This window comes from Magallana gigas, chromosome 1, assembly GCF_963853765.1.
Source record: "Magallana gigas chromosome 1, xbMagGiga1.1, whole genome shotgun sequence".
Lineage (NCBI taxonomy): Eukaryota > Metazoa > Mollusca > Bivalvia > Ostreida > Ostreidae > Magallana > Magallana gigas.
Window position 1 is genome coordinate 25,054,836 of NC_088853.1, and position 15,147 is coordinate 25,069,982.

The 15,147-nt window shown below is 32.9% G+C and overlaps 1 protein-coding gene across 1 annotated transcript; it reads right to left on the reverse strand.

The window, feature by feature from the left end:
• Positions 1-1,955: 1,955 nt before the first annotated feature.
• Positions 1,956-14,072, reverse strand: LOC136273441 (uncharacterized). Its single transcript, XM_066077860.1, has 6 exons — positions 14,069-14,072; positions 13,547-13,753; positions 10,878-11,147; positions 4,718-4,867; positions 4,529-4,631; positions 1,956-3,641 (listed from the first exon to the last, which is right to left on the reverse strand). The coding sequence occupies exons 1-6, from the start codon at positions 14,070-14,072 to the stop codon at positions 3,452-3,454; spliced, it is 924 nt and encodes a 307-aa protein (XP_065933932.1). The 3' UTR covers positions 1,956-3,451.
• Between the last annotated feature and the right edge of the window lie 1,075 nt (positions 14,073-15,147).

Here is a 15,147-nt window from a genome sequence, read left to right on the forward strand (position 1 = left end):
TGTGATCAAGGTTTACTTTCTGGGTTGACTATGGGTTTACCTTCAGTTAGGTTGAGTCTGATCGGTACTCTACTGAGTTCAGAAAGTTCGGCTTTATTTAAGGAATAAGGAATCATTCTTCGAGTATTATGAGGTGATAATTTCAGCCGGGCCGTGATCAAATCTATCAATAAAGCCCAGAAGGCTTGATGATAGATTTGATCACGCCCCGACCGGAATTATCAAGTTGACTCCTCCGAGCCCGTTGGCTACTAGCTCTTTCATGTGAAACTTGGCTGTCTCTGCATTTGATCCGCAACAGCGCACTACATCTTGAACTTTAACATCTCTCTTGGCTAAAGCAGGATTTTTTTTTTTTGGTTACAGCTGGGTTCAAATTGTCTGGTACTGAATCTTCGTCTTAAGAATTTGAAAGGCCCTTGGCTTTGCCAATCAGTAATACAAAGTGTACAGTTTTTTACATGAAAACGACAATGAAGTAACAGTACGGATTCATATAAAAAAAGTTTGTAACATAGTATTTTGTAAAAAAAAAAGTTATAATAAAAGACAGAAAAATAAAAAGTTGACTTATTTTATAAAATGTGTAATGCGGTAAAAAAAAAAAATGCCTGTAATTCTGTAAAGTTTACATCACCGATTTTTAAAATATCCTTTTGTATATTTGAAAGTACTACATAAATTTGTCGTTTTCGGGGTTTTTTAAAAAGAGATTTGATACAAATGACTTAATTATTAAAATAAAAATTCCTGTTGAATATGAATATAGGCTTATAATTTGTAGAATGATTTGACAATATTTTGGGAAATATGAAGAATATATAATCTAAGAATACAAAAACCTAATGTAATAGCGTATTCTAAACATCTTAACGAAAATCTGATAATTATTTGCAGATCTTGTTTTTTACTTTAGGTACAAAAATGCATACAATGACGTGCATTTTGAATAAGATTGGTCACTTTAAAGTAGTGTCCGTGCTATCCGTAAAATAAGGGTACCCGATATGCAATATTTTGCCAAAAATGACTAAGTTCAAAAGCTGGTATTTTTTCATTAATTATCAGAAATCAAAATCCTAGCAATATGCACACTCTAAAATATCTACAATTGATCTGCAAAAAACACATTCCTTACTTGGAACTGTAGGAGGAGTTATCCGTACAATAAGGGTACCCTTTATGCAACATTTTGCATGAATAAGTTCAAAAGCTGGTATTTTTTTTTTTTTTATAAAATATCAGAAATCAAAACTCTAGCAATATGCACACCTCTGATCTATGTACAATTGATCTTCAAAAGAACAACTTCATGTCTTTAAAACTGTAGGAGGATTCATCTCTACAATGAGGGTACCCTTTTGGCAGCCGTCTGCCATTTTCATTATTTTAATAACCGTATTTTCCCGTTGGAAAACCCGGTTAATAATTTGGGGGTGACCACGATAGAGAAAGTTTTAGGGTGATTAAGAATTTGTTGAAAATGATGTTTTCAAAATTCGATATCGTTTTGTTGTTGTCGATATCGTTGATATCAACAACAAAGTTGGTCATAAACACGTATGGATTTATTCAGGAGATTCCATTAAAAGACATTAGGTTAAGACGCCATGCATTATGCATCTATTCAGAGTTACTTAAGTATTGAATCATTATTTTTTGAAAGATATGGTCTAATAACTGCAACGGTGTGTGCATATAAATTGAATAACACGCGTTAGCGCGTTATGATAATTTGTTTGCACTCATCGTTGCAGTTATGAAACCACATCTTTCAAAAAATAATGATTCAATGCTTATATTTACGTTTTTTAAACATTTATTTCCTTCCCGCAAATATGATTTATTTTTAAAAAGCTCTGTCTTATTCAACGAGTAGTGGGAAATTAACGGATTTGTAATTTGTATTTACTTCTCACTTATTGAATATGAAGAAATTGGAAAAAAGAAAAAGCGATAATACCAATATTTTATTATAATGTTTGCACACCTAAAAAAAGCTAAAATATACAAAACAATTTAAAAAGAAAAGAAACTCCATTAAAGATTGAAATCATTACTCTTATTTGATATGTTTTTCACAAGAAATCATAATCGTTCGCATCTGCTTACTTACTTATCCCTTTGTGCCTGAAGTGTGTGATCATAGTCTTAGTCATGAAACGTTATTTTGCCCCCGCGAAATTTTATCTTTTTCACTTTCACTATATTTAAATATATATGTAAAGAAGTAATGAAACATGTAAACATTTTACGTAGATTTACACGTACATGTAATTTAAAGTATGCTTAACTAAGACAGACAAAAATATAAACGTTAAAAGCAAAACAGAATATCAAATGGGAAGGACCTACACATCAGTACTGAATTTGTGGACATTCGATTGTGTAATATGCTTTCTTCATACATTTACAGGATTATATTAATAGAGAGGTGATGAGATTCGATATATTTAGATCATTGATTTAGCATATTACATCATCTCTTTCCCATACACCATGAAACACAGGATAAGTTTATTGAGGGCTAAGAGAAAGAACCCTTCACAAGGATACGGATGTAAAATCACTTATGCATCAATATCGTCTGTGATCACTTTCTTAAATATATGGTTCTTAAGATTTACGCTCGTGCATACACCAGCATATGTTTTTGATTACGTGTTTTCTCAACCCCTTCCCGTTTGATAAAACAAAATAATGTACATATACATAGACTCGGCGTCTTTATTACTACATACTGCTGAGTAAAAATCATAAAAATATACAAAAAGGATTACATGTCAACATATGGAAAGCAATTATTTTGAGCTCAGAACATGACACTAAAACATTAAAAACAAAGCATAACACGCACTTATATAAAAAAAAAAAATCTTTCAGCTAAAAACTAGGCTATAGTTTTTATTATGTTACCAACACGTATTCACAGTCGGCAATAATGAATAGAAACAGCGATATTATATGTTAATATAGAAAAACATACAGAACATGCAAGTAATTGGAGACCATACTATAATAACAGTCTTAATTATGACCTAAAAAAAGAAAAAAAAACAAACCAAAAGATTTTCGCCGATATTAAATATTCTTTTTTGGAAGCATATCTGAATGTTTCTTTTTTCGAAAACATTTTTAAGTAATTGCGCTTGTTCATATCAAAAATGTGATAAGTAAATTGTACAAAAATCGTCTGCAATGCTCTGTTTTCCCTCAAATCAATACATATTTCTAAAATTCCGAATACTAAGATTTCACTTTTTTGCAGCAAAAGAAACTACTAAAGTTTTTGTTTTGCTCACTGCGATCACGATCAAACGCGTTTATACATGTTGTTCTTCTCTTCATCTCATTTAATTGACCAGATAGCTTCCATGATTTCAACCAATTTGCTTTAATCTTATAACAAACCCACTGACTACTTGTTTGATTACTAATAATTGTTAATTAACTAGGTTTTTCGCCCTTGGAGTTGATCGTAATGAGAAGATCCACTGGGTTGACCCATTTCTTGGTATTCGGCGTTGTCCTCCACTGCTTCATATATTTCTTGGTTTAAAATGAAATCCTGAGGAGGAGAATTACAACTCATCGCCTCTTGTTTTACGTCTTGTCCTTTGCATTTGTTCTGTATTGAAATCCTGTATCAATCAAATCAAATACTTTATACAGAGTTATTTTGGCCCCGTGTAATTTTCGCTCTTTTACACTTGCAAACAGTTTCGCCACGTCTTGAGTTTGCTCAGACACAGGTGTGATTAAAGATAGCCAATTGGATGTATTGGAATTCGCACAGTCTTAAATTAGCCCGTTAACAACGAAGGCAAAAGGAGCGAATATTTACCTATAAACAGTATATTTACTCTAATATAAGAGGCATATCTTAATACGTCTGTACTACAGTATCGTACACCCAGGGCATTTGTAGTGTGTTTTTGTTTTAAATTATCTTAGTTTCATTAAAATCATGAATGCAGGAAAATAATAAAAGAGTACTATCGGGACTTAAAAAACAAATTAATTGATGACCATTTTACGTGGCATTGATTTTTTGGCATCTGTATTAAATGGTCAGACTGTCTTGTAGTGTACAACGTAAAGTAACCATATAAAGGAGTCACTGTGTACTACGCAATTTATGTACAGCTTACACAATATCTCGAGATTCTTTTTGTCAGGGGCATGACAAAAAAGTATTTTAAAAATTGATTGTAACCAACCAAACGTCACCAATGTCCCTCCCGAAACATGTCAACTAATATCAATATATCAGCTGGGTAGTTAATCTAATTATATGCCTTATAATTTTACCATTTAGAATTATATACTATTGATTCCATTTTGGACCTTTCGCGAAACAACCATAATCTCATTTAAACAGTATTTCTAGTAAAACTTCATAGGTTTAATTGCAATAAAAATATATAACACGGGTGATATTCAGTATTAATAATTGAAAGTTAGGTGAAATATACATGCGTTAACCCTTTTAGTGGAAATTTTATAGGAAATGTAATACTAAACATACCATATTATCATGTAGCCGTTGACGATGAGACTGATACTAAGAGCTGCAATTACCCCATACAAAATGGACAGGATTTTCAAGTTTGAATCCTTCAATTTCTCACCTGTTAAGACAAGATAAGATATGTGTAGCACTATTACATTATATATATATATGAATTACAAGTGTCCTCCCAATAACCAGACTTACAGCTGATAAATTGTCCAGTTTTGCTGTCACAGTTTTTACAATTTGCAGGACATTGAATATCACAAGCAGGTCCCCCGTATCCGTCTTTACACCCATTGGTACAATTACCAGAGTCATCGCAGAGATTACCTCGGCAAGTTGTCTTACACCCTAAATTTGATACAATATAATGCATTTTAGAGTAAAAAATACATGCCTCATACCGGCACCGTCCAATTTTCAAACAATTGTCGTTTTTTGGTTAAATAAGTGTGGAGGAAATTCGGTTAAAAAGTTTTTAAAAGGATTACTCCAATAAGTAATGAAAATCGAGTCGTTTAAAATAATTTTCAATAATTTAATTTTTGGTCTAATCGGGTAAATAGACGCATCGGTGTATCACTTATATCACTACTGAATTCAAAATCCACTGATATTCCCAAAAATTGACTGACATTGTCTGACATCTACTGTATAACCACTGTACCCTACTGTAAATCCACTGTACACCCACTGTACAGAGCTACTGTACGACACTGTACAGAGCCACTGTACTCCACTGGACAGCACAGTACCTACCCACTGACCAGCACTGTACACCACTGTACGGGGCACTGACCAGCACTGTACCCCACTGTACAGGGTACTGACAAATACTGTACACCACTGTAACCCACTGTACCTAGTATGTTTTAATAAGTTATTATGTTTAAACAATGAATTAAATATTTACTTTATTTGAGACCAAAATCTGGATTTGTTTTGATTATTTCCTATTGCATACAAGAGAAAAATGGGCTTCTATTTCTTTAAGTTCATATATAATTACATGCGCGGTCAGAATTCTTTCCAGGGAAAGGGCAGGGATACTTGTTTTCTGGGGGAGCTTAGACATATTTTAGATAGTTGTACTATGTAAGTTTAAAAGAATTGAATTATCCTCTGACCCCCCCCCCTCCCCCCCGAATCCTCCGATCCACGCATGTATTTATCTAAAAACTCGGAATCCAATTATCATACAAAATATAGCAACTTATTCAATAAAAAGGGGGAAATATTTTTATATATTTCAAAATCAATGTTTTAGTAACTAAACATCTAGTTGATTCTTTTTTACAATGAATTTCATTTAATCAATATTGTCAAATAAATATAAGTATATATGTTACATTAAAATTTTAAAATTCACAGAATTTAAAGCTATGAATTACAATTTATAGATAGTTTTAAATTATCTGAATTTTAAAACTTTAATGTAACATATATGTGGAGGACGGACAACTTTTATACGATAAAAAAAATTCCACCATATTGCTCAACATACTGACTTTTTTTTTCAAAAGAGAGAAGATAACTGGTCTGGACTTTAAAATGTCTTTGAAGTTTTACTTCATAGGAAGATTAGCGAGTCAGTATCTGTGTATAGTATACATACTTTCAGTAGATCAAAAGGTGTGAATGTCCCAATATTCAACCTTGTAAATTGTCAGTCTGACACCTTGTTCAAGATATTATGCAATTCCCATATAAGGGTATTTGTGGTCTTTAGATTATTAAATCCATTTGAAATAAATTTTTTTAAAAGCATAACATGTATGAATAAACGAAATACTCTCCATATTAATCATTTTAAATGCGTTTTTTATTATTTAAATCAAGTCGGATATTAAACATGTTAAACATTTATAAATCCTAATCCCCCCCCCCACCAGTCGCTTATATCAAAATAAGTATTGTGTTAAATTAAAGATGAAATATGGTGATAACGAACAGTGTTCAAATAATATTTCACCCTATTACGGTACTTTTAATTATATACTTTTGAATTTCAACACTGTTAATTATCAACATATGTAATACATCTACATGTATCTTCTCTTGCACAGCTAAGAATGTGATGATATACATGTAGTAACAGTTTTAATAAGAAAAAATATACCCCCTCCTTCCCCCTCTCTCTCTCTCTCTCTCAGGTTGTAACTATTCTCCAAAGTCAGGAAGGCATACATAAGCCCCCCCCCCCGCAATATTTTTGCTGCATCACAATTTAATTTTAGCATATCTTCAATTATAAGCGACACCTTAATTAATAGGCAAGCATGTTTATTTTCTCTTTCCGTAATAAGTGAAATGTGTAAGGGTCGGATAAATGAGAAAAATAGTTTTATTATTCAGAAATTGAAAATACGCAATTTATTTTTGAATCATGTTGAATGTATATAACCTAATAAATTTCACGACGATGAATGAGCATGCAGCCCAAAACATGCATACAATTTTTTTTTTTAAACAAACTTATGAGCTATTAAAGCTGTATTTACTTATTATACACTCAATTGGAACTTGTTGCACGAAAACGTCACTCCATGGAAAACGAACTCCATTAGTTGTCATCGTATAATGGCTGCTTTTACATTCAAGTGAATATTTTTCTGATCGTATGGTTTCTTATACAATTATATTTGTTAAAATTAACGTCTTAAACGATGTCAAGTGCTAAACACAATGAACTGAGTTAAATCTTTAAAGCAGAATTAGTTTACTGAATTTTTTTTAATTGTGCATTACACACGTGCTCGGACGACATTTCCGTATAAAATCGCTTCGTATGGTCATAAAAACAAAAAGATATTCAAACTATGACGAATTCTGACTTGTGTAATATTTGCTTCCTGTGTATAGTGATTAGCAGCGTTCACGATCGCAGGTAGATCGCTTTCACACCTCTAGAAATTAAGCCCCGCCCTCACCTGAGATTTACCACCCGGTAAAAAAGTTCGGCCTTTAAAACGTTTTTTCTTCTGGTTTTTTTCTTCATTTACTGAAACCAGTATATTGTATCATAGCAAGCATTTCAAATCTTCTATAAAATCTCTCTCTCTCTCTCTCTATCTCTCTCTCTCTCTCTCCATGCTAACGTACGAATATTTTAGTATTTAAATAAAGTACTACCGGTAACATGTAGTAATGTTGACAGCGGCTAAATCTACATATTGGCATTAAACAAATTAAAGTTTGTATTTATCTTTAGTTTCGGGATAATGTCCACGGATTCAAATGATTTGAAGTTCGTTATTCAATGATTGTCTTAAAAATCTTAATGATTGAAAGTCAACGCTAAAAAGTAATATTTTATATCGACAGTGTACTGTCTCCTTCTTTGTGTATGTCTACAGAAAAAAAATCTTTTGTCTCTCTGGGAACAACGAAAAACCCGTAACTAACAGAAAGGCTCAGACTATACACACGGCCGGGTGACTGTGTCAAGGTGTGAAAACTGACCACCTGTGTATATGTGTTGGGGCCTAGGAATAAATAGATGTAAACGTCGGGGAAATACACTGTTAAAACAAAAAATCGGAATTTTCACTTTTGATTAAAAAAATCATTATGGTTGCCGGGTGCATTGGGATCATAATCATTTAAAATCTGTCTTAAAAGATTATTATAATTTACTTACATGTAGGACTAGTTTCATGTAATGTTTGCACAAAAGTGGGATTTATTATATCTATTTAATAGTGATTACACATCGAGGTCAAAATTTAAAAAAAAATGCATTAATTTTTATAACCGAATGCTTAACATGAATCGCTTCGACATAACACAGTACTGCAAGGGGTATCAAGTTGATTCGGGAAGAAAAAGGGGGGGGGGGTGATATTATCCATATAATTACATTTCATTTTTCGACTTAAAGTTTGGAGATATTTTTCTAAAACCACGGAGTTGGTTGGCAAAAATAAACGTAAGACATTAAGAACAATAATCGATATGTAAAAGAAGCAGATTAATAGACAATTAATTTCTTATTATTCTAATCGATTTCTGATAGATGGATCTCTCTCTCTCACTCTCTCTCTCTCTCTCTCTCTCGTGTGAATTTTCTAGTGCTAAAACTTGAGGCCCCGAGTCAAAAAGGTATAAGCACGTTAAAATCCCGTTGCGGCATTGCAACCGCCACTTCCAACATAGATTTTATTGTGAACTTTTCTACGCTTGCAAATGACACCAATACAATATTGTCAGAAAGTGATATACCTGTAATCTGCCTCTCTCTCTCTCTCTCTCTCTCTCTATATATATATATATATATATACAAAAAAGTGTGTAGCGTAGGGCATTTTATATATCTTATTTCTTAAACATTTAAAAGTAAATCATATATTAAGAAAACTGCACATCTACGCATACTACAAGATGTTACAACCTTCCTTGATTTAAATCCTTCCTTTTATTTCTTGCTGAAATTACATGTAATGATATAGTTAATTACCGCTTAATTTGTCACTGATTGTGTTTAAAATTTATAATGTATTCTGCAGTAGGTGGTATTTTGTAAAATTAAAACCCTACATTTGCAATGTATATTTAAATATTTTAATCAAAAGAAATCAATTAACAAATGAGCTAGAAACTCGCACGCTATCTTCGAAATGTACCTGTGTAGTCAAGCGGGCAGTCATGATATTTGGACATGTGTACAAAAAAACAAGGAGGGATATTTTCGAATGACTGGCAGAATGAACATAATGACATGTACTTAATAAAGAAAACGTATTAAATAAATTTAACGACCTGTTGCATTCTCCTGTCAAGTTATCTGTATACATAATAATAATGCTTTATACAGCATAATAAAAATAAATATCGAAAAAAAATATACTGAAGATTTAAGAATCTGATTTTTTTTTCTCAAATTAATAGTACAGTGCCGTACAGTGGGGTACAGTGCTGGTCAGTGCCCGGTACAGTGGCGTACAGTGGGGTACAGTGCTGGTCAGTGCCCTGTACAGTGGGGTACAGTGGAAGTCAGTAGGACTGTACAGTGGTGTACAGTGGAATACAGTGCTGTTCAGTAGAAATGTACAGTGGGGTACGGTGTTAGTCAGTGAAATGTACAGTGAGGTACCGTCAATGTACAGTGGATGTCAGACAATGTCAGTCAATATTTGGGAATATCAGTGGATTTTGAATTCAGTAGTGTATATTATATCATGAATACTACTCTTTAAAAAAGAAATAGAAAAAAAGAGGGGTACTGGTAGGATCTGCACGAAAAAAATTATGTCTCCTCTTCTCAATTATCATGTTAATGAAATAAATATTCAGTTTCAGACATCTGTGCCCTGGACCACCATCCATACGGTGAAAAAGTACCCTGGATAAATACTTATTGATCGTGTAATAGGGTATGGGTTCAAGGCAGAAAAGGGAAACATAATATTATTGGATAATCCTGTGCGCATATGTATAGTAATACCTTGTTTTAAAATTTAAATTGGAAAGAAGATCTCACTTGATAAATAAAAATATATCGAGAATAGGTGTGGGAGAAAATGAAGTTCAAGAAAATGTTTGTACAAGCCACGGGCCTCCTTGTAATTAACCTTACGATATTATTGCTCAGACGACGGTTAGCCGTGTGTAAACATATAATTAATATCATTCATACTAAGGTCAGTATGGACAAATCTTGTAATTTAATCACTTAGCTATAGAAATAAATTTACATACTGGAAAAAAAAATGCTATAGAAAATTAAACAGAAAAACTAAACCTTGCGTGGAAACATTCTGAGATCGCGTAGGTTCAAGTTTATAAAACAATAATCACCGATGGTATGATGTGGACACATTAAGGACTTGTGTGTATGTTAGTTTTAATAAATTAAAATGCGCGATATTAGATCATTAAAATACACTAGAAAATCCGTCAATGATATTATGAGTAGTAGGATTAGGTTTTGATACTTGGGATCATTTTAAAGTTGAAGCGTTGTAATTTTCTGATAATTTATTGATGAATGCGTACCACAGGATAAATTTGTGCCACTCAGTCAACTGAATTTTAACTGAAAGGTCTAAAGAGGTAACTGAAATGCAGAGTTATGCCATTCAGTCAACTTTTAGTCACATTTCAGTTGACTGCATAAATGGCAGAGATTCATCCTGTGTTATATTTAAAAATAAAACAACCGCGGTATATCCTTGCATGATTTCGGCAGAAACTCTCTGGTCATTGATTCGTCAAATTTAAACTTGAATTTGGTTGCCCATAGCTTCTATTTCACATAGTTCAAGGATCGCACCTGTAATATGATCATCTTCAGGTGCGTCGTACACTAAAAAATCAGATATACTTGTATGATTGATAGTAAAGAAATTCATGAATAATATACCATAAATCTCTATTTCGCAGACTTCAAGAACAGGACCAAATTCACCATATTTATCGTCCTCAGGTGCGTCAAATGTGGTCTCCACAATGACGTATCTAGCTGTGTGTTTACACGGTATGTCTATGATGTTTGGGGGGAGACCGTGAACCGTTGTATAGTCTGTGTAACATCGAGTTCTCTGTGTCGTTGTTGTTTCTGATGCTGATGAGTTCGAGACATCTAGGTAAAATTGTCTGAACCGATATTGCTTCCAAGATGATGATCCATAACCTATTCAAACAAGAAGCCAATATGCCTTAACGGTCAACGGAGTACCATAGCCCATACACAAACTTGTCTCGGAGTCTCATATATGCACTTAATTGAGGTTCATTGTGGAGTAGAAAAAAATTATCTTCCTGTCTGAGATATTTCATAGAGAACTATTATAGCTATTTATTACATACTTAGCAATAAATACAAGTGTTTGGCATATGTGATACAGCTGAAATCAGCCCTTGGCCAATATCCATCCCTCGGGCTGAAATTGGAGTCTCGGGCTGTTTCAGGCAATGAAAAAGGGTATGTATTATTCTTAAAGGTCCTAAGAGAGTGAGTGTATGACCTTATATTAAAAAACGTGCTGAACTTCTTTAGAAAGTATTTCTCCCACATTTGCATTTTAATACAATGGTTTTTATGTGTATATGTTTTCATACATAAACTAAAACAAGGTGGATAGTATACTAGTTATAACTTTACTATCAACAAGTCTACTTGTTTATTAAATAAAAAAAAAAAACTTTTTGTTTCAAATGATAAAATTGTTTGCATAACTCTTTTGACCATACAACTTCTTAATTACATTATATTCAATAATTAATTACTAAATATAACCAAGCAAAGGGAGATAACTCAATTTTGAAGAATTACCCCATTAAGTGTTAAAACCCTCTTCCCTGAACTCATTCCAGATGCTTTTACAATATCTTATTTGTAACTTTGATAGATAGCTTCATTATTTTTCTTTTCAAAACATGTAAATTAACTCACGTTGCTTTGAAATTCATGAGCAGAATAAAATAATAAGACAAATACATACACCTTCTTTCCCAGCTATAACCCTTGCCTTACATGCAGGTGAATGCAAAAATATTCCTACAAGTGACAGGTTAATATTTTTTTCTAAGTATGCAGTTAGTTCCAGGCGTCATGAATTTCACAATTTAGGTAGAGGAGTCCGTAGACATTAAACATGTATCCATGCCTCCAATTTTATTCAAATACTTATGGGAGTAGAGAAGAAGATTTTCTAAGATTTAATACATTTTCACTTCATGGCCAAAGTGGCTTCATCCTAGAGCCTGAACCCTTGACCCAGGAGCCATGAATTCCACAATTTTGGTAAAGGGCTTCATAACCATGCATTCATTTTTTCCTCACATGAGTGGGAGTAGAAAAGATTTTTGAAAATTTTGATTTTTTGGCATACTTGGCCCCGCCTGTGGTAGAGCCATGAATTTCACAATTTATATTTCTTTTACCATAGATATGCTTCACACCAAAATTGATAGCAATTGACCTTGTAGTTTTCAAGAAGTTAACAATGTTAAATTTGTTAACGTACGACGCACACCGCACAACGAAGGACAAAAACCAATTGCAATAGGTCACCTGAGAGACTCAGGTGACCTTAAAATGTAAAGAACATTTGAATTACACAGCTAGAGTCAATATCTTCAATGTTCCCAAAAGTGCAATATTTAGAAGAAAACTGTATTTTTAAACAAACAAACCTGGTTTCCCTTTACGATAGATGGTTACTAGCAGGGCAGCTTGACATGCTTCGGTGTTTTAGTTGCCTGGGACAATGAATGAACACATTGCATCTACTACAAATTCACCTATTTTGAAAGAATTCATACTGACCTATCTGCTTATACTTTGTTTAATCGTTTACACACTATGTTTCCAAATAAGATTCTTAAAGCTGATTAAACCAGTTTTTGTATCAAATTTTGTGTACGCTTTTATTCGATGGTTATGCTCAATATGTGTATTATGATAGACATTGCAAAATATGTCTGTAGGAAGGTATGATTGTATTACGAATTTGATATTGCTATATACAAAGGTCAAAATATTTAAGCAAATTGAAAATAAACTTGTGTACATTTTGTTCACATATATTTCTGTAGTTTGTTTTTACAATTGATACATAATTTGTGGGTTAAATAAACCTAATTATTCATGGAACGTACCCGAAGGGTTCTCTTTTCTGACCATGCATACAGTGCAATTGGCTTGTTTAGAGATTTTTTGAGTTCCTATAGCGTATTTTTTGTTTTATTTACTTTGAATATTTCTAATATTCTAAGGAGACCAGTGGAAATAGGCGAATGTATATAACGTTTTAAGATAAATGGCTTGTAAGGAAAATCTTTTGATAGAGCAATAGCAAACAAAAAAAAGGACCATGGAGCTTTAAGTCAAACCTAAGCACATGGTTTTAAAACAAATTGACTACCTATATTACCATAATCTACCATAATATATATATATATATATATATATATATATATATATATATATATATATATATATATATATATATATATATTCATACATCTGAAATAGAATGTTGGGTGGATATGTTTTAAACAATCAATGTAATTAAATTTAAATCATACCTTCATTTCTACTACGGATTTTTACGTTGTTTATGCTATAGAAATGTCCAAAGTCCACCTGTAGCCATGCCTCTGTTTCATTTGTATTAGTTTGGGCACAATAAATGTAGTCAGTTTGTAAATTGCCATCATTAGCAAGTGATGCATTGTTTATCTTGTAGGTCGAACTTTGGGAGAGAACTGTTGTGGGCCGTCTACATAGATTTTCTTAAAAAAAAATACAATGCAGACTATGTTAATAGAATCCAGTAGGCCTTAGCGATCACCTGAGTAGCATATAACCCATACACAAACTTGTTGAGGAGTGTCATATATTCATTTATTTGGGTTTCATTCTGGAGTAGAAAAATTATAAATTTGTAATGACGACCATCTCCCTGTCTGAATTATGGTGAAAGATTTGGTCTACAAAATCATGGATTCGGTTTTCCTTTCAGGTGTGTGAAAGTAAAGAAGATATTTTTAAACATTATACACATTAACACCTATACATCCATTTTGGCCCTGCCCTAGAGTCCAAACCCATACTCCAGAGGACATGAAATTTAAAATTTTAGTACAGGACATCCTGGGAAGCATAATTATGAAGTCAGTTTTTCATACAGATGTGTGAGAATAGGGAAAAAGATTTTGATATAGTATATACATTAACAATTAACACTATATTGACATATTGCCCCCCCCCCCCCCCAAATATCCCCAACCCCTGACCAAGGGGTCATGAATTTCACAGTTTAGGTAGAGGTAAAGACGAAGATTTTTTAAAGATTTATTACATTTTACATTTCATGAATTTCACAATTTTGGTAGCAGGCTTCATGGACATCATAATCATGCATTTAGTTTTTAACAAATATATATGGGAGTAGAGAAGAAGATTTTTTAAAGATTGAATACATTTTTAGTATATGGCCATATTGGCTCCACTCTATAGCCAGAACCACTGACCCAGGGGAATGAATTATTCCGCAATTTTGGTAGAGGGCTTCATGGACATCATAATCATACATTTAGTTTTTAACAAATGTATATGGGAGTAGAGAAGAAGATTTTCTAAGATTAAATACATTTTTACTATATGGCCATATTAGCCCCACCCTAGAGGCAGAACCTCTGACCCAGGGGCCATGAAATTCACAAGTTTGGTAGACGGCTATATGGACATTATAACCATGAAACCAGTTTTTTCCTCACATGTGTTGAATGAAGATTTTTGGAAGATTTTTGAAACTTTGGCTTTTTTTTTTGCATATTTTGCCCCACTTTTGGTGCCCCAGGGGTAGTAGAGAATTTCACAATTTAGATTCCTTTTACCATAGACATGCCTCACACCAAAAATGGTTACAATTCGCTATGTAGTTTTTAAGAAGAAGTTCAAAATGTAAAATTGATAACCCACGACGCACGGCGACAGAACGGATAGCAATAGCAAGGCCTAATGGAAAAAAGCTATGACTTATACAATACAATATAGGCTATGTTACATCGCACTTTGAAAAATTACGCACCTTGAAATGCACATTCTTTTTCAAAGTGCGTTAAACTTGGCACTTTGAAAAAAAAGTGCGTTGATATCGTCGATATTAATGCACTTTGAAAAA